Source organism: Micromesistius poutassou, assembly GCF_964030765.1.
Source record: "Micromesistius poutassou genome assembly, chromosome: 19".
NCBI lineage: Eukaryota > Metazoa > Chordata > Actinopteri > Gadiformes > Gadidae > Micromesistius > Micromesistius poutassou.
Genome location: NC_140289.1, coordinates 7,203,535 through 7,228,081, shown reverse-complemented (window position 1 = coordinate 7,228,081; position 24,547 = coordinate 7,203,535). Strand labels below are relative to the sequence as shown.

The 24,547-nt window shown below is 44.2% G+C and overlaps 2 protein-coding genes across 8 annotated transcripts; one reads left to right on the top strand and one right to left on the bottom strand.

Annotated features, from left to right (window-relative positions):
• Positions 1-860: 860 nt before the first annotated feature.
• mia3 (MIA SH3 domain ER export factor 3) lies at positions 861-15,452 on the bottom strand. 4 transcript variants are annotated; one of them, XM_084483821.1, is made up of 28 exons: positions 15,278-15,452; positions 14,312-14,445; positions 14,118-14,204; positions 11,619-13,962; positions 10,940-11,275; positions 10,410-10,555; positions 8,407-8,538; positions 7,845-7,866; positions 7,641-7,729; positions 7,443-7,520; positions 7,163-7,273; positions 6,984-7,055; positions 6,798-6,902; positions 6,530-6,652; positions 6,306-6,393; positions 6,160-6,212; positions 5,799-5,889; positions 5,478-5,616; positions 4,891-5,053; positions 4,749-4,784; positions 4,558-4,625; positions 4,355-4,437; positions 3,844-3,966; positions 3,496-3,558; positions 3,342-3,388; positions 3,133-3,213; positions 2,202-2,601; positions 861-1,627 (listed from the first exon to the last, which is right to left on the bottom strand). In XM_084483821.1, the coding sequence occupies exons 1-28, from the start codon at positions 15,396-15,398 to the stop codon at positions 1,338-1,340; spliced, it is 5,625 nt and encodes a 1,874-aa protein (XP_084339947.1). In that variant the 5' UTR covers positions 15,399-15,452; the 3' UTR covers positions 861-1,337. The 4 variants fall into 4 exon arrangements, with proteins under 4 accessions (XP_084339947.1, XP_084339949.1, XP_084339948.1 ...); XM_084483823.1 differs by having other exon boundaries at positions 3,133-3,210; XM_084483822.1 differs by having other exon boundaries at positions 3,844-3,963; positions 15,278-15,451.
• Positions 14,250-24,306, top strand: taf1a (TATA box binding protein (TBP)-associated factor, RNA polymerase I, A). 4 transcript variants are annotated; one of them, XM_084483830.1, is made up of 12 exons: positions 14,250-14,278; positions 14,374-14,487; positions 16,885-17,033; positions 17,132-17,295; positions 17,376-17,489; positions 17,784-17,985; positions 20,292-20,416; positions 20,798-20,956; positions 21,354-21,420; positions 21,871-21,994; positions 22,550-22,710; positions 23,560-24,306. In XM_084483830.1, exons 3-12 carry the CDS (start codon positions 16,907-16,909, stop codon positions 23,733-23,735), a joined length of 1,419 nt encoding a protein of 472 aa, XP_084339956.1. In that variant the 5' UTR covers positions 14,250-14,278; positions 14,374-14,487; positions 16,885-16,906; the 3' UTR covers positions 23,736-24,306. The 4 variants fall into 4 exon arrangements, with proteins under 4 accessions (XP_084339956.1, XP_084339957.1, XP_084339958.1 ...); XM_084483831.1 differs by lacking the exons at positions 14,250-14,278; positions 14,374-14,487 and adding an exon at positions 15,173-15,333; XM_084483832.1 differs by lacking the exons at positions 14,250-14,278; positions 14,374-14,487 and adding an exon at positions 15,401-15,485.
• The last annotated feature ends 241 nt before the right edge of the window (positions 24,307-24,547 follow it).

Sequence of the window (24,547 nt, the reverse complement as noted above, 5' to 3'; positions counted from 1 at the left end):
TCCACACGTAGCGTCGTTTTGATAATAATAAAGGCGATTAATTTATTAATTAATGATAAGGGGGGGGGGAGAGAGTTTGGTTGCGGTCGGGCAGGATTGTTGACGAGGGGGTCCAGTCCGTCACTGCCACGGAGCGATAGGATGTCTCACAGTGACGGATATTGCGATCAGCTGATTTTGCGCAGTTCTCCAGTGTGCGCGCGGTGCACACAGCGCTCCGGCTCCGTTTTGCCTTTTTTTTGCAGGTGGGGAGACGCAGAAGTAGTACAAGATACACATGTAGTTTTGTTTTGATGACCTGACGGTGAGTTACGCAAAGGCGCTGTAGTGGCACAAGTGACGTTACGCATCGCTGATTATGGGCGCGCATGCGTACTTGCGTACCAGTTATGCGCACCCCTGGTTATTATAGTCTATGGTTGGTTGATTGGTTGGTCGGTCAGCCGTCGTTTCTCTCTCCCCCCCCCCCCCCCCCCTCTTTGGATCTACACGATTCACGTAAATTATCTATTTTGAGTTGAAAACGGCGAAAGGTGACTAGTTTGAGTTTGCAGGTATGATATATATATATATATATATTTTTTTTAAATTATATTAAAAAAATATATACAAAAAAATATTAAAACATAAAAAAAAAATATATATATAAAAAAATAAAAGCGTGCAGATTTTTTTTATTATTTTATATATATATATATATATATATATAAGCAATAGATCACGACAGGCTGTGGTATACGGTCATTATACCACAGTTAAGGGGCGTTGTCCGTCCTGACGCGCAGCGGAGGGACGGCGACCCCAGCATTCAGAAAGAAATCAAGCACTTTCCTGTGTATATAACCAAAGAAAAGCTTACGGAGGATTTTGCACTGTTTATTAATAAAATTTCTAAGATCATACTAAAATAAGTTATACATCTGGCCGTCAAATTACACATTTCCTTGCAGTTTTTTCTAAAACGCCCTGCCCCACATTTTCTTAACTATTTCCACAGGAAATGACATGAAAAAAAAAGTTTCCCCTCTTAAAAAACCCTATTTGCTAAAACAAAAACTTCAGTCGTTGAATAGAAATGTTATTGCACAATAAGCATTCTTACATGTAGCAACCCTCATCCATAATCATACAATTTCCCGAAACACGAATGATTTGATCTTGAAATGCAAATATGTCTTTAATAATATTTTTTTTTCCTGATGCAGTTTTTTTCTCTTCTTAATTAAATGAAATGATGAAGTAGGAAAATAAATCAGAAATAAAGACAGCATCCTTGATTATAGTGGTCAATGGGGTATTCCTGTTGCTGTCTTGTTGCTAGGCAATCGGTTTGGTCGTCAAGGCTCGGACATACTGGTCATGGAGTTCACAGAGTCCTGAGGGGCCGGGTCCCGCCTCGCGTCCTGCCGACCCTGTCCAGGGCCGGCCGCCGCAGGGGGCCGCTGGGCGTCTGGCGGTGGCGCGTGTGCGTAGCCGTCCCCGTGTGGAGGTTGGTGAGGCGGGACGCCTCCTGGAGCGGGTACGTAGGCCTGTCTGGGAGGGTACCCGGGTCCGGGCGGTCCTGGTGGTCCCGAGTAGCGCATGTCAGGGGAGAAGGGTGGCTGCGGTCCCATTGGTCCGCGGAGGCCTGGTGTGGAGATAGACCCAACAGTTTAATTCAGTGGGCGTTAACGAGTAATGCAAAGCTCTAAAGACAAACTGCTACGTTCATGCATGGCAAGTGAGATCTACTGGCATTATTTCAGCTCATTGTAAACGACAATTGTAATAAAAAGGATAGAGAGCATACCACTTCCAAATTGCTGTTGGATATTCTGTTTAATATCCAATATCTTACTTCCATTTAAAAAAAGACTTTCAAACTAGATAAGCTGCTATTAAGATGTGTGGCTCTTTAAATCCACAACCACATTCAATCTCACATTACATTTTGATGTTGGCAATCATTACTATAAGACTAGTCGAACTTGGAGGGGGAAATCCCCTAAGTTCACAACAAGCAAATGTCAGCCAACTAACATATTTGAATTTCAACGGTAACGAAACCATGGCAGACTATAAAACGAGGAAAGCACAAGCTTATAACACAAGACAACTACTCGACCGACACAAACCTCAGCCCACCAATAGCCCTGCGACCGATGAGTCGCCTAGCGGCCTCTGAGGACTCAACCCTAGAGCCTAGTCCCGCCCCCCTTTACCGTGTGGTCCGTAATGCTGTGGCGGCAGCTGAGGCCGCATGTGAGGCGGCGGCGGCGGGCCTCTGGGCTCCGGCCGGGGGTTGAAGGCGTGTCCGTTGGGCGGGCGGGGGCCATACTCCCCTCCCATGTACCCCGGTGGCGGGGGGCCGCCGTTGGCCCCCGGCGGAGGCGGCCTGAAGTGGAGCGGGGGAGGGGGCGGGCCACGGGGGCCCATCATCCCGGGGGGCGGGGGGTACATGGGGCCGAGCGGCGGGGGCCGGTACAGGCCCGGCGGGGGCGGGCCGCCGCGCGGGCCCGGGGGCAGGAGGGGGCCGTCGTAGTGCGCGTCGTGGGGGGAGCCCCGGGACGGGTTGGAGGGCGGGGAGTCCATGATGGCGGAGGCGGAGAAGGAGCCGGGGCCCTGCGGGACACAGAGCTGGGGTCAGTGGGGGGGGGTCAGGGTCCGGTACAGTGGTGATGTTAGGTCACACGGAGTGAGTGAAGACAGAACCGCAGCCCCAAGTAGTAGTAGTGTGAGGCCCAGGACCCGCTCCCATCGCGTTACCAGTAGCCATACACCAGCATTGTCCAGAGCAAAAATCAAGCCTCCAAACCAAGCACACGCACACACACACACACACACACACACACACACACACACACACACACACACACACACACACACACACACACACACACACACACACACACACACACACACACAAACACGGAGAGACAGACAGACAGACAGACACATGCACCGTTACTATGCCACATAACCGCAGTACATCAAGATCATATTCATTCAATGCTGTGAGAACCACAACAAACAATGATAACACAAATCCAGCCCACTGATTAAATGAAGCGGTAACACTTGATCTCCTTCCCAAAGTCAGCTTTAGCCAAAAACCAGAGCGGGTTAAAAGCCAACGTGAGGTCGTCTTCACACCTGGTCTCCAGCTTCCTTCATACTCACTGCCTCCGGTCCCTCATCGCAGGCCTCAGCCTGAGGCTCAGAATCTACAGTCTGCTTTCAGACATACATGGGTGGACATGAATTCAGGGCCCAGCAAGTGCATTACATTACAAGAGGCACAGGAGTCACAGGTGAATAAATAATAATGTGTTGGTCCAGAGAGCCAGAGCGAAGGCGCTTACTGAGTCGTCCCTGGTGGCCGGAGACGAGGTCCGCGGGCCCGACATGTCTGCAAGAGATTCAGATGATACAATAAATAAACCCAAGTTGAAAGTTGAAGAAGTTAAAAAACTTTCCAGTCCCTCCATCAAACATCACGCTTACAAACAGACGTACCCATTCGAGGGCCGTGTTTGTTGTCATGATAACGGCCCTGCGGGTCAGATGGAGGCCGGGGACCTGGGAGCAGAACCACAATGACAACATGAGATTAGATACATGGACTCATAGAAAGTAGGAAGGCAGTTAAGGAGATGCAACCCACAGTATTTTGGCTACTTGCGTTGAGCGGACATTAGTTAATACCAAAATTTGAAAGCCACGAATGAGCACCAAAGACATTACACAATAGCACCTTTACTTTCCACTGACGAAACGTCAAACAAGATTATATGTATCCAAATGAAATAATAAAAGGTGTACCAGATTTTGTCTGGTGCACAAGGGCTCAGGGCTGGGACTCACCATAGCGATCTATCCTTCTGTCCCCCAGTGGGGCGGAAGGGGCCCGCCGGGGATCCTCCATCCTGGTAGGGGGGGAGGGGGCCCCGCCGCTGACAGGAGAGGGCCCGTAGGAGTCCCCTGCTGCTGTCGTTCAATTAAAAACACACAAGGGAAAAAGCAGGGGACAAATTACCGCCTTTTGTTCAAACGGCTCATTTTAGCTTGTGCCATGGAAACACAACGGTGGGACGAGAGTATGATGGCGGAATAGATCATACCATACCAAATCTAATTTGCCACAAAAATAAATGAACGTTTCTCTTTGGTCATAGCCATCAGAGCAGATTGGGAGTTCAATTTAAAGCACACCGTAAACAGAAAGGGGACGTCCACTTTTGTTTGGAGATGTTGTGGGCGGGGAGAGACAACAGTTAGGGGCCTAATCATCAAGTGTCATGCTGTGATGCTACGGCTCCATCGCCCTTGCCATCGGGTTCCTATTCTACAGGGAGAAGCGAGCGGAGGACATTACCTTGGCGGGCACCGACGTGTCCCGGGTTGGGCTGGAACAGGTGGGCGCGGTACTCGTTGAGCTGGGACGAGAGCAGTCCCAGCCTGGTAGAAGGCAAGAAGGAACAAAGTGACACGCGTGACATTTTAACCAATGCCGTTTAAGATGCAGATAACAGCACTGAGACCATCGGACCGAAGCGCTCGTGTATATAATAAACTCACTTGTCCCGCAGCCTCGACGTCTCAATCTTTTCTTGGTTCACCGCTCGCTCAGCGGTCCGCGCGCTCATCTGAACACGACAGGAACGGACGACATCGTAAACAATCGAGTCGCACACAAACAAATCCTCTTGAAAACAAAAATAAAATCGCAACAAAATAAAAGTATCACAGGACTTCGCATTCCAACGTACCCAATTTGAATGAGTCTTATTCTCCTGCTCTTTAATCTGTCAAAAAGACAACAGAAAAACAACAGCGGTCACAATCAACACCGACTCGGCGCAAAGCAAGCCGCACCGCAGCCAGCAATAGACTGGGTTGACGGCGGCGTACCTGTTCCTTGTAGGCCACCTCGGCCTTCTTCATCTGGTCCTCCATCTCGCTGATGCGCTGCCGCAGCAGCTTCACCTGCGACTCCGCCTCCTGGGTCTTGCCGCCGACCGTGGACAGCAGGGTCTCCTTGTTGCGCCGCTCCATCTCCTCTTTGGTCAGTTTCCTGGGCGGGACGTGGGAAAGGTTTAGGGACACATTTAGTCAGTTTATCAAAAGGGACAGGTTGACACTGACTGCAGCGGCTGCATGCGTCAGAGGATGTGTATTTCAGGTGGCAAGGATGATGGGTGACGATGGCGATTATATGTCCCTACAGTTCTCGAGTTGGAATCCATTACAAGCAGTAGACAGCTATGCTTCGGGCTATGCTCTGATTGTGTGGTTAGCTGAACATAAGAGCAAACTGAGTATTGCAGAATGCCTGCTGTCATAGTTTTCCCCCAAAATAATTGCATCAATAGAACACCTCCAACATGATCAAAGCATCAGATCGCAAGAACAGGAAGGGAAGGGTCCAAGGCTTTACCTTCGACCATGAGGGGGATAAGTGCCACATGGGTAGGGAGGTGTTTACGAAGGTGACTTACTGCTGCAAAGCATTCTGCTTCTGCTGGTACATCTCGGTCAAGATCTCATTCTTCTGCTCGAGGATCTTGAACTGGTTTTCAATGTGGCTCTTCTCGCTTTTTATGGTGGCGATGGAGTGCTCCAGCTCCTGGTGTTGCTCTGCAGGGAAACACAATAGGTGTTTAGGTGCACAATATATAGATCAATTATGATGTTTAAACCCCAACCACTTTAGGAATAGTCCTGTACACAGCATAACCATCAACTCATTGAAAAACCTTAACACACACACACACACACACACTTTAAATGTGATACAATTTAAAATGCGATTGGCATACCTTCAAGCACCTTCCTAGTCTTTTCCTCTTGGAGGAATTTGGCCATGAAGCCATTCCGCTCCTCTTCCACCACAAACAGAGTGGTCTGGACCTGCAGAAACCATATACATAAGCCCTTAGACACAGCTTAAAGATATTAAAAATAAGCCCTAAAAAGTCTAAAGGAAAAGTCGATGAGTGGCATTTTGAATATGTTTGATAATTCTATATTTTTTATTTAATCATTTGATATTCTGTGACAAGTAACATTATCATATTTGCAATATATATTTTTTTTTCTCAGCCTCGTCCAGGAGCAAATTTAACCCGTAAGGGAAAAACATTCTTAATGCAAGTCAATAGTTTATAAGTTATACTTTACCAGTGAAACGTCCGTCATCTGCCTGATCCTGTTTTTGATCATAGTTTTCTTATCTGTCAACAAGATGGTGACATGAAAGTCAGCACTCCAATAGGGTAAAACACCACCTCTCAGAACATGAAGGCCTGTACGCAAACATGGCTCACCGTTTGGTACCTCGCCGTTGGCTAGTACTTGTGTGTCACCTTTTTGGTAATCAAAAGCATCCAGGTCACCCAGAAGATTAGACAGTACCTGATGGAATAAAACGCAAAGATGTAGACCTACTCCCACGCACACACACACACATGATAAGGCAAGGTGAAGATGGATGTGATCATTAAAACCAAGGGCCAAGGGTGTAGCACCAAGGACAGTGTCCAGGACGGACCTCAACATTGTGATCTTTCAGAGTGACCAAGTCTTCAAGCTCCTTCTGGGACTTCTGGTAAAGCTTGATCCTCTTGCTCAGGTCCTCGTGTTTGTCCTCCCAGCCTTTCATGGATGCCTTGAGCTGGGAGAAAGAAAGCCATATTCAACTTTTACACTTTGTTTAAAGGCAACATCAAGTCAAACTAAGTTATTCTTGGAAAAATAAATAATACACAAAATCAATTACAGGATTGCGGCCCCACAGATAAAGTTTAATTTCCTCTTACTTCATTGTTTTGCTCTTTCAGCACTGCATAATCCTTCTCCAGACATTTCTGCTGGACTCTTCGTGCATTCTCGTGGAGCTTGGCTTCATCCAGGAAAACGGTGGCCTGTGGGGAGACACAGCAGGCCGGTCGTTTAAAGCACCATCTAAACACGGGCCGATGTTACTGAGGGTGAATGGCACATACCTGCTCGTAAGCTTGCTTGCTCTTCTTCCGGCTGAGCTGCAGCTGCTCGTTGGCCTTCATCAACTGTTCAATCTGTTTCATGAAAACAGCAGCACAAGGCTATTAAGGCAAGAAGAGGAGGGGGGGGGGGACAAACCAAAAATAATTCACACAAAATAAAGGTAGGAGATAAAACATACTTTGGCATGATCTCTCTGATTGTTGGCTTTCTGCTCGTCCAGAAGCGCTGAGTAGGATCGGACTTCCTCCTCAAATCGTTTAGTTTGTTTTTCTGACTTCCCCAGTTTCCTCTGGAAGCAGAAAAAGGCAAGTTCATAATCAGGGTGACATAAGCCATCTCTTTTAATTTAAAACAACGTTAAGAATACTAAATTAAGCTACTAAATACACAAAAAGCAAAACAACAGTCTTGGTAGGTTGACATCAAATCTATATGTACAGATAACATATGTATCTCACCTCTAGCTCCTTATTCTTCCTCTGGGCATGACAAGCGCTTTCTTCTGATTGTTTCTTTTTTTCGTGCAAATCCTGAATCTGTGAACAGAGCCATTTCAAAGTGAGGGATCAACATATGGTTCCTATGATCCTAATGAGAGAGTATAAATATAGGTCATGTAGTTATATGTCATTGATTCACTTGGATACCGGACATACCATTTTCTGGAGCTCTGACACCTTTAAAACGGCGTCTTCTTTTCCTTTTTTGAGCGATGTTATTTGGTCTTTAAGCCACTTGTCAGTCACTTTACAGAACACAAAGACAAAACACTCAGCACACACATGATTGATTCAATTACAAATGTAATCATCATTACTTTTCAGATCATGCAGATAAGTCAATGTAATGTTAAGACTTACCAAGATATTCTCTCTTTTTGACCTATACAAAGGGATACATTCAAAGATGACGAGTTAAAATAAATAAAATAAATAAAATCTTAGAATAGTCTTATCAGAAAACATGTTTAAACAATTTAAGCAAAATAAATATTCTAGCTGAAATAGCTTAAATTAGGCCTGGGCGATATGGCTGAAAGACATATCACAATATAACTTGATCATATTGATCGATATCGATAACTATTGATAATTTGAATTACCTAAAAAGACTAGAATTACCATGCTGGATTTAAACACTTCCGTTTAACACTTAATATGACCTTCCACTGTTCTTCATTGATGAATACTCCAATGTTGATACAACAATGAAAAACACTTAAATATTGTATATATATATAGTATGGAACCGTGTTTGTGTAACAAACCCAGCTGCTAGATTCAGTGGTCCAGTCTCTTATCGATATATATTGAACATGTTTTCTCTTCAAGTATGTTTCATGCAAAATAAACACCCTTATTTTAAACTTATATGAGAGTTCAGGAATGTGTGTGTTAATCATGCTAGTGTCACAATGCTTACAGCCAGAATGGTATTCCATATGAAGACAATGATGGTGAAGACCCCAACCAGGGCCGTGACAATAACGGCTTGCCAAGGACAGCCCAACAGGGTCTCCCCCGGCCTCCATTCTTCTGGCAGAAGGGAGATCATCTGGGTACACACAAAGGCAAACGCATGCAGACATGGGGTCAGGAACACAATGTTGGCAGAGAGGATGGAGAGGTCGGAATGGGCTTTTATGTAAAATACACATAACTAGTATTACTATAGCCTCCGATCCAACACCTATACATGGACTGTTTCAAGAGTTACCCAGTCCAGCACTTGTTAAATGTGTATCCTATATCATCAATTATTTACAACCTCAGGCAGTATCAAACCCTTTCAGATGGAAACCTTATGAACTACAGCCACAACATCCTGATCATATATATACACAAATCAGTCATTAACCAACGACTTGGCAACAAAGGTGATAATAGATCATTTTCACATCACACACACACACACACACACACACACGATACTATGGCACTAGCTACTCCCAGTGGGATATTGCAAATGGTAAATGCAACACCAAATAAGAATGAAAGCTGGCAGCTAGTCAAGGCTTAAAAAATGTACAATCAAAGCATCATACTGGAATGCAATGAGCTCTGTCCAGCAGCACGGCCAGAGAAACCTTTGAACCAAACATGATGATGATAGATCAAACATTCCGGATTGAGAAATAATCATAGATTAGGGCCTACATTTTACGAATACTTTGTTGCCTGGATTATAGTCAAGTACAGTTTAAAGTGCGTTTTGCCCCCTATACATTACACACACATCCCAAGTTTTACCGTTTGGATATTGTTCCTTTGTTAAATTGAAGGCCAACACTAGTTTAGCACAAGGCTCAGATATCGTTATCTTGTCAGGGTAATCGTTTGTCATTTGATATTTTGAAAAAGATCGACTAAATGTTGTCTACTTACATGCTGTAGCTCCTTTATGAAAAACAGGTATACTTGATCTAATTTGATCACAGGGCGGGATATATCACTCTCCATGCTTTGTGGCATTAACCCAGAAAACACTCCCGGACTGAGGCAACGCGCGCTATCTGTCAGCAGGCAGCTACCACGAGCCTCCTACCGCCTTACTATGAAGCAATGTATCGTTAAACCCAACAACCATCAACCTCGACTACCACCTGCAGGGTTGTACACATGGTCAACGTCATGAACACTACTTGATCGCGATATTTTGATGTCGGCTGTGTTCGTAAAGGGGTCCATGAAACCCCATCCGCGGTAAACAGAAAACAGAGCTGACCAGCTGATTAAGCTAACACGGTGAGTAAAATAAAAACGGACAGGAAACGCTACTTTCGCTTTGAAGGTGCAGGAAGACGCAAATTGGCCTACTATGGCCACACAGCGATTTAACAAGGCTACTTCAAACGTCGGTTATTATTTGTACCATAACCACTTAAGCTACATATGCTGTGCTAGCCGGATAACAGCCGGTTGTGAGTTGAACTTCAGCCCTACGCTACCCAACACGTCAACTGAGGGGGAGGACACAGGCAGTGCACCTTGCTGCCAATTCCTCCAGAAACGCCGTGCTAGAGACCCCTAGTGGGCCGACTGAGCACATGTTGTGAGTATCATCCTGTTAGATAAAACATGCAGAATTGCTTTTGGAGGTGTACAACTGTAAATCCTAGGCTGAACCTCAATAACACATCATTAACACATACCGTTAGTATAATTCTAACCGAAGATGTTTGATTTCTCTTTACAATATCCTACATCAAAAAGTAAAAGGTCTGATTCATCTAAAAATATATAGTGAGACATTTAATAAGATAATAGCTTATATATACACATTAAACCATATTCCCACAGTGCAAATCAATATGATTTAAGGTTGACCTTTCCCATGGTCATTGAAACCATGTAAGAGTATCCTTACATTCTATTCTATAAGGGTGTATTTTCAAGCTTTTTTAAAAGGCAGTGTTTCAAACTTACCACTATCACCCAACGGGTCGTACTTGTCTTCATCATGGAAAGAAGACAACCACTGTAAAACAGTCCACTTGAGAATAAACCCATTTTTTCTTCTTCTTCTTCTTTTTCATGTAAATCCCCCACTGGCGTCACTGTGTCCAGAGAACCTGAAGGTTAATAATAATAAACAACAGTTAATATACATTTCAAGCCACGAATTATCACTGTTTATGAAACTGTGTAGGCCTTCAAAAGCTAATGAAATGTACTTAAATGTAGGAAAAAAGCTAACATAAATGTTAAAGTCTTGTTACTTGGGAGATAGACTTGCATGATGACTATGAGGCTATGGTAGGGGGGTATCATTTGTATATGCAAGGGGCCAAGTTAAACCAAGTTAAGCAAGGCGATACAACTCTATTTTAAGATGGCAATCGAGGAGCTTTTGACTCTCAGTCAAGACGCCCGCTCGTGTTTCCCTGTGTAAACTGAACTGTGTGAGCAAGGAGTGTTCAACCAAACACTGCCCGATGGATCAACAGGCTGCCCACCTGAGGAGTGCTCCATCTCCACACCCAGGTCAAAGGGCTTCTCCAGGACAGCTGGTGGGATCTTCTGCATCTCGTCAGCCCCGCCGTAACTGGGCTGATTGTCTTCGTTCCTGTTGAAGTGTGCTCCCACACCGTCTGCCCCCACACTGAGGTCTGTGCCCTGGTGGGCCTCGTCCAACGCCCCCTGCTCTGCATCACTCTCCGGCTGCTCCTCCGTCCTGTTGTCTACCACAACGCTGCCATTGTTCTCCTCGGCGGGGCCGTCGTCCTGCTCGGCCCGGACGACGGGTGGGGGGATCTCAGCTCTGACTTCTGGGTTGTGTGATGTGTTGTTAACTTTGGAAACAATGTAAATCAAGGGAAAAAAAATATATAGTGATAGTGTTTTTGTCAGGAGTGTGATACACATCTCCATGCTGAAGCATCCAATACACCTGCATGCTATAGTTTTGGATGAGATACATCACAGAGAAACGGCACTCTCATTGAGGTTATCATAGTATAAGCTGAGTGGGTTCAGTGATGCAAAAGGTACATGTTATTTTGGTTCTCTGTTCTGTTTCGACTTTCAACACTACAAAAATGACCAGGCTGCACCTCTATTAAAACAAGCCAACATATAGTTTAAAATGTAAAATAAGAATCACATCCAACACTTAGGGTGATGATAAAAACACACCTTGGGGAGGTACTAGTTCTCCATTAGCTGTCAGAGGTGTGCTGTCACTGGCCGCAGAGTACTTCTGCCGTAGTTTAAACACAAGCTCCTGAAACTCGTCCAGCAGTTGAGCCTCCTCGTCGAACAGGACTGCCTCCGTGTGATCGGTGTCATAGGCCTTCGGGTCCCTGCTGTCCAGCATCTTCTCGATCTCGTCCAGGATGGCGTTCTCCGAGGCCTCCAGGATGGCGTCCAGAGACTTTTCGATGTCCTCGGCTGGGGACATGTCGTTGAGGCGCGCCGCCTGCAGCTCTAAGTCGAGGTCGGCGAACAGGGCCTCCGCCTTCAGGAGGTCACGGAGGCTGAGGAACTTCCGCAGGCGTTGCATGTCCTCGTCCTTAAAATGGGCGCGCATGAGAGTCAGTCTCAGCACATCGTCGCCGTATTCTGGCTCTGGTGTTGCGGACGCGTCGCTGCCAGTCGAGGGTTCGTATATTTCTTCGCTGAGGTCGGAGTGTGAAAGGGCGTTTTCGTCTTCAAGTAATTCGCCCCGTTCCAACTCCTCCTCCTGCATGTCATATTCTTTTGAAAGCTCCTCATCTGTGTGCAGGTCATCGTTGTTCTCAGTTTCTTGAGTTACATTGTTTTCCAGCTCTGTCACAGAGTTTTCAGAATCCTGCCTCAATAAGTCGTCATCCCCCTCAGGCGCATCTCTGTAGTTCTCCTTTTCCATTACAGACCCCTCTTCAGGGCGGGTCAAGGTTTCCTCTTCTTTTAAACCCCTGGCTCCTTCCCCAGCACGCACTGACATGTCGCTGTCCTGCCCTGCATCATCGTCATCATCATCATCATCATCATAAGTGTCTTCATCGTCCTCCTTTTCGTCGTTTTCTTCACCCAACTCAGGAGTTCCTGACACCTGGGGCTCGGTGGGTTCCTCTTGTGCTTCAGCGTCCCACGGGTGAGATGAAAGATGGGCGGGGAGCTTCCTTGTGTTGGGATCTTCTGCGGTGAAGACCTCCTGTGGGTTCTCTTCTGTCGCCTGCTGGTCAGCGCGCTCATGCTCCTGCTCGGGTGTGTGCTCGACCACACCGTGTTTTTCATCATCGTTTCTTTGGTGATTAAACACCAGAGGCACAGCTTCATGGTCTATGTCTTCTGCGTCCGCCTCCAGGAATATGAGAGTATCTTCGTCAGCTCGATCGTCGTATGGTGGCTCTTTGGCGGGAGGCACGTTGATGTCTACGTCGTCTGTGGCCACATGTTTTTCCGGGGTCATTTCTTCCACTTTGTCCATGACGTCTTCTGAAGTCGAAACCTCTGCCGTCCTTCTACCGCCACTGACGATTGCAAAAACAGTGTCGCCAAGTGAAGACCACCTGTTTTTAGTCGCGGGTATGTCATCATCATCGTCATCATCTTCCTCCTCCTCCTCATCTTCATCATTATTATTTACAGCTTTGTGCGTTTCACTGGGACCCTCATTAGGATGGCCACTTCCAGGAACACGTGGCCTAATCATGTTATTCTCCACATCTTTGATTGGCTCTTCGCTCTTTGCCTCATCAACAGGGATGACATCACTGGCATCCTCCTCCTCCTCCTCCTCATCATCATCGGTGGTATCTTCGTCTGGTGTTTGGGATGTCATTCTTGACTCTGGGACACTCTTTTTCAATAGGGAGGCAGATCCAACTCCAGCCTCAGGATCTTTTTCAGGGACTGGTTTAACCATGGTCTCATCATGAGGGCTGGCCATGCCAGTCTCCTCATTATCACTGGCAACGGTAGATGTAGGTCCACCTGCAGTAGAACGATTCTCTCGAGGGACTGGTTCAACCGTGAGATCATCTGTGTCTCCTCCATTGGCTTCATGTTGGTCAAATTCAGTGTTTTCCAGAGTGGAATCTCCAGCAGTTGGTGGTTCATGAGCAGTTGAGTGGTCCTCATGATCAGCTGAGTGGTCTGCGTGGGTCTGGGTCACATCAGATGCAGCGCCTGGCTCCTGCTCTTCAGCTTCTTGTCTGGCCGACTCTGTTGTCCCTGCAGGCAGAGAGTCAGCACTTGGCTCCTCTGGGACAACATCTGTGTTATGAGAGGCATCATGACCACCATCATCATGAAAATCATCATCATCATCATCGCCACCATCGCCATCATAAATATCATCTTTGTCCATAGACACAATTTCAGCCGGCCTATCCGTTGGTTCTGATGGTATTTCTGCACCGTCTGCGGTTTCAGTCTGGTCAACTGTGTCCTCGTTGTCACCATCCTGCTTTGTGGAATGGTAGCCTAACAATGAATCTATATCATAGTCATCATGACCATTAAATCCTGTGTCGAAGCAGACAAAATCTGTTTCCTGAAAGAAATAAGAAAAGTACAATTATTCAATAGCATTTTTAAAGTTGCTTTTTATTTTCTGCTCCAAGACGGTTACAGGACTAAGAACCGTTACAAATTAAAATATTTGCATTCCAGCCAAATAGCAGAAGGGCAAAGCCCTAGATTTCATACCTCTGTTGGAAGTATGATTTCAGTTTCAGTATATACATAGTTAACTTCTATTAGGTGCTCTGGGAAGTAGCCAAATTGACGCCCAACCTATTGACAAATCAGGAGAAATCATCATGTTAATGGTTATGACCATACACACCTACTAACATAGTCATTACACAGTAAGGATTAAACATTAACAACACTTTTCTTACACTTCCTGCCCACATGTCTGTTCTCGTACCACCTAATTTGTAGTACACATAAACATTTTCAGATTTCTTGGCGGACAGGAATCGACAATCGGGTCCTGAGAAATCGTCAATCATTTTCCCCCGAACAAGGAGCACTGTAAGGACACAAAACAGAAAATTACGAACAGGTCTGAAGAGTAAGTACAATTACTATAACGTCCAGACACTGTAAGGTGTATCAAAATTGCTATATTGAATGTTCTTTAATAATGTATATTGTAATCATAATTGTGTTGCTGGTTCCAAGATAATATGTCGTTGGTGAAACTAACTGTTGGTGATCGCGTCAGGTTTGTCATTGCCTTTTTATTGATGTTGTTGCAATTGCGCCTACCAAGTCATTTTGTGTAAGGGAATTAACATTATAGCTAAACATTACACATCAATTAATTAATAATTCCTCAGTGCTTGTCAGTGTTTATATCACTTCTCAATACTTTTGAAACGAAGCAACCCCTCCATACTTTTGAAACGAGGCAACCCCCTATATATCTTAATTACATAAGTTCAGTTTGTCTGCTCACGCAAACAAACATAAGTTCAGTTTCTTTGCTCACGTCTGATATCGCATTGATCATGAGAAACACTGATGTCAACATCAGCGTACGTGGGCTAATGCCGGTGGGTAGCTTATTAGCTGCTAGCCTTGGCTAATACCAACAACCGTAGCAAGCCAGGCCAGGACTGCCAGGCAAACCGCCAACACACGGGCCGCCTGAACGTGTACTTTGAGTGGTGTTGCCTTGCTCTCTGTGTCAACGTGCAGCAGATAAACATCGTAGTTGCAACTTTATGGGGGTATCAGTTCGGAATTATCGACTCGCAACAGGTCAAAGATAAGACGCAGTTTACAGCTAGCTGAAATCAATGTGAGCGGATGGAGGCATACCAAAAGTCACAGTGAGGCAACAACAAACAAGAACTTACTACTGCACTCCTTGTCTGCACATATTTTGAGGTCGGAAAATCTTCTATCCAAAGCGGTAATTGAACTAAAATAGAATATGAGTAATAACACGCATTTTTGGTAGAAGAGCGCAGCTGCCATGGTGGCAGTGTATTGACCGGGTGCCGCCTGGTCTCTCCTCTCCTCTGAAGAACCAGAGGCCGACACGTCAGCAGATCCGGCTGCGGGGTATTCCTCTACTCCAACATAAGACTCCGATTAGATTCGGAGAAGTTTCTAGTACAAACTTAGGGTTAACCCACTCAGACGTGGACACCGAAGCTAAACAAAAATGATCTTATGAATTAAAAAAAAAAAAAAAAAGGGAAATAAAATCTGCTACCGCTTTAATGCATTTAACTGAAGTGCTGGAATTACACAGCGATGACCAACAACATCGTTGTAGTTGAATACACTTGTAACGATATTAAATAAATAGATGCGACATATAGGCCTACGATTTAAAATATAAGTATGGAGATTAGTGGGTAGTCAGTGGCGGTAGGGAATAAGCTGCGCTTATAAATGCTATAAATATGACTACCAAATAGGCTGCTACACTATCAATGACCTCTTACTATCATATTGTGATTATGATGATGCTGATAGCGGTTATTATCGGTAGTAGAGTAGTAGTAGTAGCTGTAGTTAATTTCCTAAAAGTGGTCCTGGTAGGCCTATGTATCGTCGTAACAGTAGTAGCCTGTTTTATTTGTTGTTTATTATGTAATTTATCAGCTGCATCAGCATCCTAAATCATATTAATAGAGGTAAAGTCCATAGACCAGAGATAACCGGAACAAGGTCTGTCTTTGACTTCATTAGCTAAATTAAATTAATTCACATATTCATGTCACATCAGCTGTGTCTTGACAGGGGAGTTTGGGTTATGGAGTGATTGGGTGAATTTACCAAGGACTAAGGTCTCATGACCATCCAAACTGCAATTCAGAAGGTACGTTTGAAGAAGTGGATTGAACCCTTGGGTTAACCCCTATGCTGTGATAATACAGCCATACTTGAGCCAACCAATGAATGAAACCCCAATAGTTATGTAATACAGGCTATGGGTTGAACGTACAATAGAGGGCAGTATAGGTAGAATTTCTAGAGGAAGAGGAAGAAGAGAGTGTCTCGCCCCGCCCTCTTACTTCCGGGTTGCAGCCCAGTAAACAGTAAACATGCTGGGTGATGCGATCCTGCATGGTATACAAGTAGCCAACTGATGTAAAATCTAATTTCTCATTTATGCGTCACACTTAATAACACATTTAATTTATACGGACTACAATTTAAATACGTTTACTATTCAAGGTTTGTCAGGACTTCAATACTTAGTAAAACACTTTCATTTAGAATTTAAGTCAAACCAGAAACTCTGGCATTTTTATGTTGGTAAGACATTTTTATAGTGAGTCGTTTTATTGCTACTGTAGTTCTTTAAAGAAGCGATAACCTTAACGCTAGATTAACATGGAGCCTTATATGTAATTAGACTTTACTTACGTTTATGCTTTGTTATGATCGCATTTTAAAGTGAAGGCTAAATGGACGCTTCCCATCTCTTCCTATGATGCTCCTTTCATAGGATTCTGATCTAAACGAAGACGATGGACGACCTAGAAATGCAGCCAATAACAGATGATACCTCGGATGGAGATAGGAACACGGTCTTCAACTATCCAAATGGATCAAATAATAAATCAAAGCTGCCTTTGGCTGATGCCACATTTTATGGTAAGCTGTTTTTTCTCCATACAGTTAGTTAATCTAAATATTAGTTGCTTAACACGTTGGAAGTTATTTCAACATAATTGTGTGCATTGTCTCCGTAGACCATCGCATTGAAAGTGGGTTTCATCAGAGCACAAGGACCTGTTTTCTGCAAGTTAGAAACGCAATGCTGCACAATGAATGGCACAAGGCAGGCCAGTACATGGCCAGTTACTTTCAAGCAATAGAGGACACAAACGTGTCTGTTGCCCAGCAGCACATAGAGGTAGGTGACGTTTTCATTAGAAGGAACCTTTTAAGTGACTGTTAAAAGTGACTTATTTTAATGGAGTCCACCTCCTTCAGATCATTTGGAAAACAGGAACAGACATTCTCCACCATCTTCCGACTGCAACAATGGAGAACTACAACGACTTCTATGAACAAATGAAGCTCTTGGGACTCAATAATTACCTCTTGGTAAGTAACCTAAAGTCTGCCCTTTTGTAGCTTTTTCACTGCAACCATTGCTATTGTTCAAACTGTATTAGAAACATCAAGTGTCTGAAGAATAATAAATATACAAATCCACCACTATCCAAGCAATAGTGCAGGTTTACATTGGCCACGACTGTGATACATATATTAGTATGCCATTTAAAAGTGAAGTTTGAATCTATGCTTATTTCTAAGATTTGTAACGTGTGTGTGTGTGTGTGTGTGTGTGTGTGTGTGTGTGTGTGTGTGTGTGTGTGTGTGTGTGTGTACCTGTAGGTCAGCCTGGAGCACAGTTTTCACCTGATGGTAAACGGGCAGCTTGATAAGGCCAGGCATCAGCTGTCGATGGCGGAGACCTGGAGGTACGGCAGGCTGTCTGAGAGCCAGTCTCAGAGGGTCAAACTGGTGCAGGCCTACCGCAGCCTACTGGACTACTTCACCTGGTGCGACAAGAGAAAAAACTTCTCCACAACGGCGGGTAAGAAGAACACAAGGAAAGGGCAAGCAGAACTCTTAAAGAGGACTTATACCACCATGTGTGAGTGTGATTAGCCATTACAAGCCGTTTTGAAAATGTGCCACTTCTGACATCACAGGTGGGCGTGTCTACCTAGATGTGTGCTGGATAGATCAGTCTACCAGCCTACCCAGTGGACTGTAGCAAACGTTGCTCATCTATCCGTCATACATCTATGTGGACACGCCCACCTATGATGTCAGAAGCGGTACATTTTCAAAACGGCTTGTAACAGCAAATCACACTCACACCTGGATGGTATTCCATCAACCAAGCTAAACCCAAAGCCGCGCTTATTTTGCTTAGCCTGGCTTCTTTCAGCTAGAGCTGCATTCCATCAATGTGGCTTAAGGGAATCTCCGCTAAGTAACCATGGCAACTTATCCGACCAAACAACCATCAAGCTAAACATAAAGCCGGGCTTCCTTCAGCTAGAGTTGCGTTCCATGAACGTCACGTAAGGGAATTTCCGCTAAGTAACCATAGCAATTTATCCGACCAAACTAACCTGGTCGGGAGCAGGTTAACTGTCAGGCTAACGAGCGGTGTTTCAGAGAAATCCATCTGTCAGCAACAATTGTACGATCAGAAGGTTCCGCCAAGCCTAGTCCTCACAATTTTGTCATAAATGTACATATATGAAGTACAAACAGCGTATATTTTCACTAAGGGAATAAGATTAAATGACGCAAATGAAATAATTCAATGAATTGCTATCTATTATTACTGTGGCTATTTGTTCAACACATTTTTACACAAATCTATGTATTATCGCATCATCAGTAATCAGTGGCTGGGTGAATGGTCTAGCACTTGCCCTGTGATACGTGCGACCCGAGTTTGCGTCTAGACTAATGCGTAGTATTCTTGGCGTTGGCTTCATTTTGTAATTCCCTTTATTAATTTTATTAATTCCCTAATTAAGAATATTCAAAGAAATGGAAAATAAATGGCATGAAAAGTTATTTACTTTCTCTAGTAATCCTTCCTATATTAGCCTACTATCACTTGCGTCTGGATAGAACCCCGGACGACCGGGTGCAAGTCCGACACGTTAACTCGAGACTATCTCCCTGCTTTTAAATCCATGGTCAATATTAAATAAAAATATGTTACGCTTAATACTACTTATGCATTCAACAGATCGCCGATTTTTGTGCCAGGCAGCCTCCCTGTTTCTAGTAATGGTTACGGTGTTCCCTTTTTGAGTTATTATATGCGTGTACTCCTCATAGACCTCCACAAGCAGCTTCTGTTCGCCGCTGGAAAAGATCCCGCTCTGTCCTTTTCAGACATTTGATCCATGATTCGACATTCACGGTTCTGGGCTGGTTACATATCTCGTGAACGCGCGTAATCCACGATAACGTGAGCCTGGTTTGAACTAACCTGAGCAAGGCGCGGCTGAACTGCGTTGATGGAACGGCTTTAGCCTCAAGTGGAAGTTGGCCCTAGTTCTAACCAGGCTTAATCAACTAATCGCCGCTTTCGTTAGCGACTTTGATGGAATACCCCCCTGGTTGGTGATAATATGTACCCTTTAAGACCATGCAAAATGGGCTTTGGAGTGCACCTTACCACTAGACAGCCTGGTTTATAAGTAAAACGGGTGAACGTATAAATATAGGAGGGCTTTGATTTGATTGGTTTGGTATTGGATGGTGCCAAATTAACACACTTGACAGCAGTTCCTGGGGCAGGCTTCTTATGATGGGAAGGGGAAATGTAATACATTATGGCCTTAAAAGTTGCACAGACTCCTTTCCACAAGTTGTCATAATGACTACAAAAATGTGACATATTTAATTGATTAATGTTGAAATGTGCTTTAGAAATGTAAGATTAGCTGAAGGAAAACATTTCATGGTGATTTTTTAATTTGTAGTTTCAATTTAGGTCTGACATATAGGTCTGACACACTGTTGGGCTGATATAGTCAACAATTTTATAGCATTGTTTAATAATCCTACACACCTCTAGAAAATGGACCTGAAAGTATGGTTGCACGCATTTGAAATTGCATACATTTTAGGACACGTGACTACTACTACTACTACAACGAAGCACCTCTCGCCCTTTTGACTAGATAAATTTCAAGAATATTAAATTTTGACCGTTTGGATTCTCAGCAATTATGTTTAAGGCGGTGTGCATGGACTCTGTGTAAGATGGATTGAGGGTCACATATTGTAATGGCCAGCTTTCATCAGGATGAGCTTGTGTGTTCATGTTTTAATGATATGGTCCTCCTACCTCCCATCTACCAGCTTTAAGTACTGATGAAATGGCCGCGCTGGACATGGAGACTGTCTACAAGAAGTCCACTGTGAACCTGAAGGAGATTTTGAAGAATCCAGGCGTCTGGGACCCCTTCATACTTTGCTACATCGAGGTAAGCCGAGCCCTTCCCTGCTCCGATGGAACGCGTGCGTCTAATGTAATACAGACTTTGTGTGGACCAATGACTATTGTATTGGATTTGACTTCATAAAAGTAATGCAGGTTAAACGCTGTCTAAACAAAAACAGGTAGTTTCATAACAAGCTCAATATTCAATTAAATTATTCTACTGCACTACTCTAATGTCGTAGAAACTAGTTTTATAACTGTTTCACAAACGATTATAACATTAGAGTATTCATTTTTACTTCTATAAAATCTTTCAGACAGAAATCAAAAAATTATAACACTGTCTCAACTTTCAGTTTCATATTAAAATGTCTGCGTCAGTAAGTGTCTCGTCTAAAAGAGCTGTACTGGATTCTCCTGGCAGATGCTTGAGCACTACCAGCAGTACGAGGAGGTGTCCAAGGTTCTGGAGGAGTACGCATACGACGAGTCCTTCCCTCCAAACCCCAACGCACACGTCTACCTGTACCGCCACCTCAAGAAGAGAGGCACTCCGGACAAGAAGCTGAGGCGCGTTTTGAAGGTAGAATGATGTTTTCGTTTTATTTACTTAGCTGTATGTTTCTGGTCAGGTATATTATTTATTATGGTGAGACCGATGTTGAAGCATCAGAGGTCGGACGCTACAGAGAGTTTCTATTAGCGGGTTTCATTTACTTTTTTAAAACGCCTGCCGTCTCTCTATGTAATTAATACAGCAGAAGATTACTGGAGATTGGCCGGAACTTGACCCAGCACAGCTCCCACCCCCATGAATTATTTCTGAAAAGGGTCATGTTTATAACAATGATAGTTTACCTTCTCTTTTTTTGTGTGGTACCTTGTAACTGTGTGAGCCATGCCGACATAAACTAACTCCATTTTAAGACTATTAAAAGCGACTACTACTTACAACATGTGTGCATCTGTTACCATTGTAGGTCCTGCATGACCTGGTCCCCAGCCACGAGCTGATGCCTGAGTACTTTACTCTCCTACTCCGGTCAGGTAAAGACAACAAACCTGCGTTCACAAACATAATGGTTAAAAACATACTGTAAAACATCAGTGAACTCCAAAAGTGTTCCTTTGCTCTTGACACAATGTTGTGGTCATTTGCATTCATTATATTGAATGCAAGTGACCATTGATATTTTAATATTTGCTACATTGTGTTATTCTGCAGTAAAAGCAGATTCAGTTAATTTATGTATTATGGTCTTTTTTTATATATAAAGTGGTAATCAACTGCTGCATTACATTTTCATTCCAAAAATGCAACTGTAGTCAAGAATTTTAATAAAACTCAGTAAGCGGATGAGTTTGGTCCGATTTATAAGCTTTACATACCACATTGTCCAGTACACATTGTTTAACATGAAAAATCCTCAGATTGTCAACGTTTAATTAAGTGAAATGCATTTTGTGACTTGCTATGTTGCTATCTGCTTCCACCAGAAAAAGAGGAGGACTTTCGAAAGGCGTTAGACGTGTCCTTACTGATGCTCGACTACGCCTGCTGGAAGATAAAATTGGTCGCATGGAAGAGTTTGAAGGCCGCCATCATCAGACTGAAAAAACAGTACGTAATGAGGAATGTGATCACATTACCTGCACCTCAAAGGAGACTCAAACCCCATCGCCACTTTCTACATGGGTTTGCATGAGATGACCACCTCTAGTCTCTAGGTTAAACGCCGATGCTACAGAGACCCTTTTGAACAGCGTCATCATAGGGGTATTACGGGTAGGACTAACTCAGGTGTCAATGATACCACTTATTAGTAGTCTGCTCCTTTCATGTACTAGGACATGGGTATATCGCTAGATTAGTCTACTACCTGTGCGCTGGTACATAAAAGTAGCAGACCCATAATTAATGCGAAGCGCATCACGCGTATGTTTCTGACTATGACACCTCTATGAAAGGGATGTTTTGCGTCATTATCTGATTCTGATCAAATTCTCTGATATGGTTACCTGGTATCTGCTGACAAGCATTGATGTGTCACATTTATTCTCCGCTTATCCGTACCTCGATACTGCTCCCTCCATCGGTAGTAAGTAATGTTTTCTAAGCCCAGAGAACGGGCATATGGTTACGAGTGCTTGCTAAGCCCACCTATGATCCACACAGGAACGTCGACGACTGGAAGGACGTGGTTGGTGATAGCATGGCGTCGAGGCGGGACTGGTGGCCGGCCTTTCACTTCACACACTTTCACGCCAAGGAAGACCTGACCACGGACCCAGCACTGCTGAAGGTCAAGGCCTGGGTGTGCAGGCTCCTCTTCCCAGGTATTTTGTGTGTGTGTGTGTGTGTGTGTGTGTGTGTGTGTGTGTGTGTGTGTGTGTGTGTGTGTGTGTGTGTGTGTGTGTGTGTGTGTGTGTGTGTCACAGCCACCAATGGACCGAAATATCTGCAATAACCAAACCAAGAGTTGCGGAACCGTGACACAATAAAGCAAGAGTCAGATTTTTGTATTGGGTGACATATTTTGAGTCCAATAGCGTACTGGCCCAGAAACAGCCAGACCATATTCACTTCGGTGGTTGGGTCTGGAAGGTTGGCTGTCGGCAGTGCTTGTGGGGGCAGTCAGTCAACCTTACTTCACAGCCGATTTGGGTTAGCTTCAGCCAGAGGAAACCCCATTAGTGGGCATAGCCACTACAACGTAGAAGCTTGTGTTCAAGTAAACAACTTCCAAAGAAACATGAATATCGATGGTGATCTCCACCGCGTCACTGCCCTGTGTCGTCACCAACGACGTCACTCACTGGGGCTCGCTGTTTTGCCCACTGAATGTTGAGTAGCCTGACCAGTCGTTCCTAGTATCTCGATGCCGAACCAGAGGTGAGCTTGAGGGATTTGGGCTGGCCTCATGAGGCTGGTGGTGACTAGGGTGGAAGAGGTGCTGGGTTGGATCTCAAAAGTCTGCCTTTAGACATCTGAGAGAAAGATGCGTTACCCTGTATCTGCCCCTTCATGACGATGAGGAAGGATCATTGGCAGTGGGAATCTGGTGGGGTGTTATTTCTGGAATTTATGTACAATGATGGCTGCTTATTTAAAAGTGTACAAAAGTTTTTTTTTTACACAGTCCAACTCAATACTATATTTGGTTTTTCTTTCTTTGTTTTCAACAGAGAAGGGCTACATCGTTGAATGGCTGTCCCTGAAAAAACCCCTACCCCCGACAGAAACCCTACCACCGACAGAAACCCTACCCCCAACAGAAACCCTACCCCTGAAAGCCCCCCTACCCCTGAAAAAAACCCTACTCCTGAAAAAAACCCTACCCCTGGAAAAAAAAACATCCTGAAAAAACAACAACAAACCTCTAAAGTGATCCCTTAGATTAAGTTGAAGAAGAACAATCTAGAAGTGATTCTGGAGAAGGGGCCCTCCAAAGGCAAACTGTTGGGTCGGCACTGTGGTTAGATGGTGAGATGGTGTCCGGGTACCACTAGATGGCGCTCATGTTACAGACTTTGTAAACAAACATTGTCTTGAGTCATTGATGGATGAGGGGTTTTCTGGCCTCTAAATAAGTAATTAGGGAAGGAAGGAACCGATTAAGGAAGGTTGCATCGTGGACCCTCAGCGGACTCAAGTGGAGATCACATGGATTGACTGGAGGGGACGACAAACGATCAAAACATGAAATGGTGTTTAATTCTTTTGTAGTTACCTTACCAACCGGACATCATGGAGCATGTTTTCAGAGTGATACAGACTTCCTGTTCGGAGAAGTATTGTTACAACTGTCAGAGCCATTTTTTCCACTAAGTGCAAAATGTGCTTTACCTTGTAGATACAATGTTCCTTTGTAATTTATTGTATAAATAAATATTTTTTTGGTAGCCATATTGAATAAATGAATCTTTTACGGACAAAACTTCTATGTATAAAATGTAAAACCAAAAAAAATCCCCTCTAAGCATCTCTTGTACATTTTTTTTATTTTGCTCTTGACGACATCTTGACATGACCTTTTCTGTGCAGATTCAGAAAGGCCTTCTTCCCCAATGTCATGTAGGTGTTTTTGGTTGTACGGATGTACAGTTTTGAATAAGGCTGTACATGCAAAAAGCCTAACAATGTAATAGTTCGAACTGCTTTCCATGCTTCTCC

Excerpts from the sequence above, each read along its gene's own strand:
- mia3 (XM_084483821.1), bottom strand. The coding sequence starts at position 15,398 with ATGGCAGCTGCGCTCTTCTACCAAAAATGCGTGTTATTACTCATATTC. Across the intron at positions 6,653-6,797 it reads TGAAAGAGCAAAACAATGAA|CTCAAGGCATCCATGAAAGG; the intron begins GTAAGAGGAAAT and ends TCTTTCTCCCAG. Across the intron at positions 3,559-3,843 it reads CAGAAGGATAGATCGCTATG|GTCCCCGGCCTCCATCTGAC; the intron begins GTGAGTCCCAGC and ends TTCTGCTCCCAG.
- taf1a (XM_084483830.1), top strand. The coding sequence starts at position 16,907 with ATGGACGACCTAGAAATGCAGCCAATAACAGATGATACCTCGGATGGA. Across the intron at positions 17,296-17,375 it reads TTGCCCAGCAGCACATAGAG|ATCATTTGGAAAACAGGAAC; the intron begins GTAGGTGACGTT and ends CACCTCCTTCAG. Across the intron at positions 17,490-17,783 it reads GACTCAATAATTACCTCTTG|GTCAGCCTGGAGCACAGTTT; the intron begins GTAAGTAACCTA and ends GTGTACCTGTAG.